Source organism: Prunus dulcis, chromosome 6 (genome assembly GCF_902201215.1).
Source record: "Prunus dulcis chromosome 6, ALMONDv2, whole genome shotgun sequence".
NCBI lineage: Eukaryota > Viridiplantae > Streptophyta > Magnoliopsida > Rosales > Rosaceae > Prunus > Prunus dulcis.
The window spans coordinates 12,809,328-12,811,156 of record NC_047655.1 but is presented as its reverse complement, the minus strand read 5'-3'; the positions used below and the strand labels follow the sequence as shown (position 1 = coordinate 12,811,156).

The window sequence follows — 1,829 nt, the reverse complement described above, 5'->3', positions numbered from 1 at the left end:
CTTTCTTCTCGGCATTCATATACGCATACGCAACAGAGAATGTCATATTAGTAGATGTCACCCCCACAATTTGCAATAGTGGGACGATACCTATTAGTCTTATAAGTGCAATCCATGATAAGTACATGTGGAAATGCACACAAAATCTCAATATTAATAAGGTGTGTCCAAAACAGGTCAGTTACAATATCACCATATGTCCTGTGCCACTCAATATAATTGTGTTCGGATAACTTAGTAAGCAATTGTTGCATTTGGGTTCTCCCAGCAAATTCTTTGGTTCTATTTCAAATCCTAGCATTGTATATTGTCTTCATAGTTGAAACATTCATTGCATCTCTATCCTTCAGGGTGACTAAAATATCTCTAGATTTCACCAAACTCTTAGACATGTCCACCAACAAGGCATTCTCCTCTTCAGAAAGTCGCCCCCAAATGAATGACCTTGAAGATACTCTGAAATAGGATGGTTGTGTATTCCACAAATCACCTCCAACTTCCAATCATCCCCATCACCAATATTGACACCTTTTAACAAGAATGGGCATCCACATTTCTTGGTACAAGTGTCCCTAGCACATTTTTTTCATATCACTATTTGCATATCTGACCTTATATCAGTTGTCTCACTAGACTTACAAGACTTATAGTTGCCACTCCTCTCATAAGCAAGTATTACTCGAGGTCTCCTCTTGCCCTCACCTCCATAATCAGACCTTTTAGTTACAATGACAATATTATTCATTTTTCCTTGTACACGAGCCCATCTAAGTAATGCATCTTTACCATTGAATATCTACACATAAAAATCATATTATTTAAAGATAAAATTTGAAACATTAATGCCACGTTAATGATACTAAAAATTATTTTAGACCAAAAAAAATTCAAAACAATTACCGAATAAGTTATGAATTGATCACTATGGTCCATTACACATTATGTTCCCACATTGTTGCCGTTAGTAGGGGTGTCACCTTGTTTTTGTTCCTTTAATGGGAGTAAGATCAAAATAACTTGCATTAAATTTGTGGTCAACAATAAGTTACTAAATAAATAAATAAATTTCGGTTCGTTGCTACTGAAACGCAAGTAAAATTTCAGTAATCAATCACTAAACAACATTCCATGTTACGGTGGATCTCCACCGCATATTAAGTTCATGACTGGTCAAACACAACCGAAATATGTGCAACTTTTCGGTGGCATCCCACCGAATTTACCCATCGCGTTCGGTACTGATGTGCTGAGCACAACCAGTGACCATCATGAAATACTAAACTTGCAAAACACCAAAAAAAACTCATACCTCATTCGAAGCCTCTCTAACTTCAATCTCACCCTTCATGAATAAATACAAGATATTTTTTCACCGATATAAACGTATAAATCTCGTTAGAGTTGTAGGAACATGATGGTTTGAGAAAAAAGTCAAACTAGGGTTGCATGAACATTTATGGGTGTAGTGAGCAATTTTAATTTTAGTTTTAAATTTTTTTGTCCTTAACGGTAATTATATACAAGGATAAAATAGGTTTTTCATGTTTAAAATTAGTATGGAGTGCAAAAAGCAAATAATGGGGTGCCAATAAAATCTCCCTAGTCAAAATTGAAAATAGAAAACAATTACCAACCTGAAAAAAAGGCAATTTTCATTTGTGCAGGTGCATGCTTGTGGTTGAGGTGTTGTCAAGTTGGGTGTTGTCGAAGAAAAAATATTATAATGATTAAGACATTATTTTTTGTTTTATTATTAAGTTATGATTTCAAAACTATTGGTTTGTAATATTTTATTGTTGTTTTTATTATTAAGTTATGATTTCGAGATA

General features: G+C 34.1%; 1 protein-coding gene across 1 annotated transcript; it reads right to left on the bottom strand.

The window, feature by feature from the left end:
• Nucleotides 1-287: 287 nt before the first annotated feature.
• LOC117630298 lies at nucleotides 288-933 on the bottom strand. Its single transcript, XM_034363041.1, has 3 exons — nucleotides 901-933; nucleotides 612-796; nucleotides 288-456 (listed from the first exon to the last, which is right to left on the bottom strand). Exons 1-3 carry the CDS (start codon nucleotides 931-933, stop codon nucleotides 288-290), a joined length of 387 nt encoding a protein of 128 aa, XP_034218932.1.
• Nucleotides 934-1,829: the final 896 nt, after the last annotated feature.

What these genes read in the sequence shown, in the direction of transcription:
- LOC117630298 (XM_034363041.1), bottom strand. Translation starts at nt 933, where the DNA reads ATGGACCATAGTGATCAATTCATAACTTATTCG. An exon ending in ATCAATTCATAACTTATTCG is followed by an intron (nt 797 to 900) that starts GTAATTGTTTTG and finishes TTTTATGTGTAG; the next exon opens with ATATTCAATGGTAAAGATGC. An exon ending in AGTGAGACAACTGATATAAG is followed by an intron (nt 457 to 611) that starts GTCAGATATGCA and finishes ATCCTATTTCAG; the next exon opens with AGTATCTTCAAGGTCATTCA.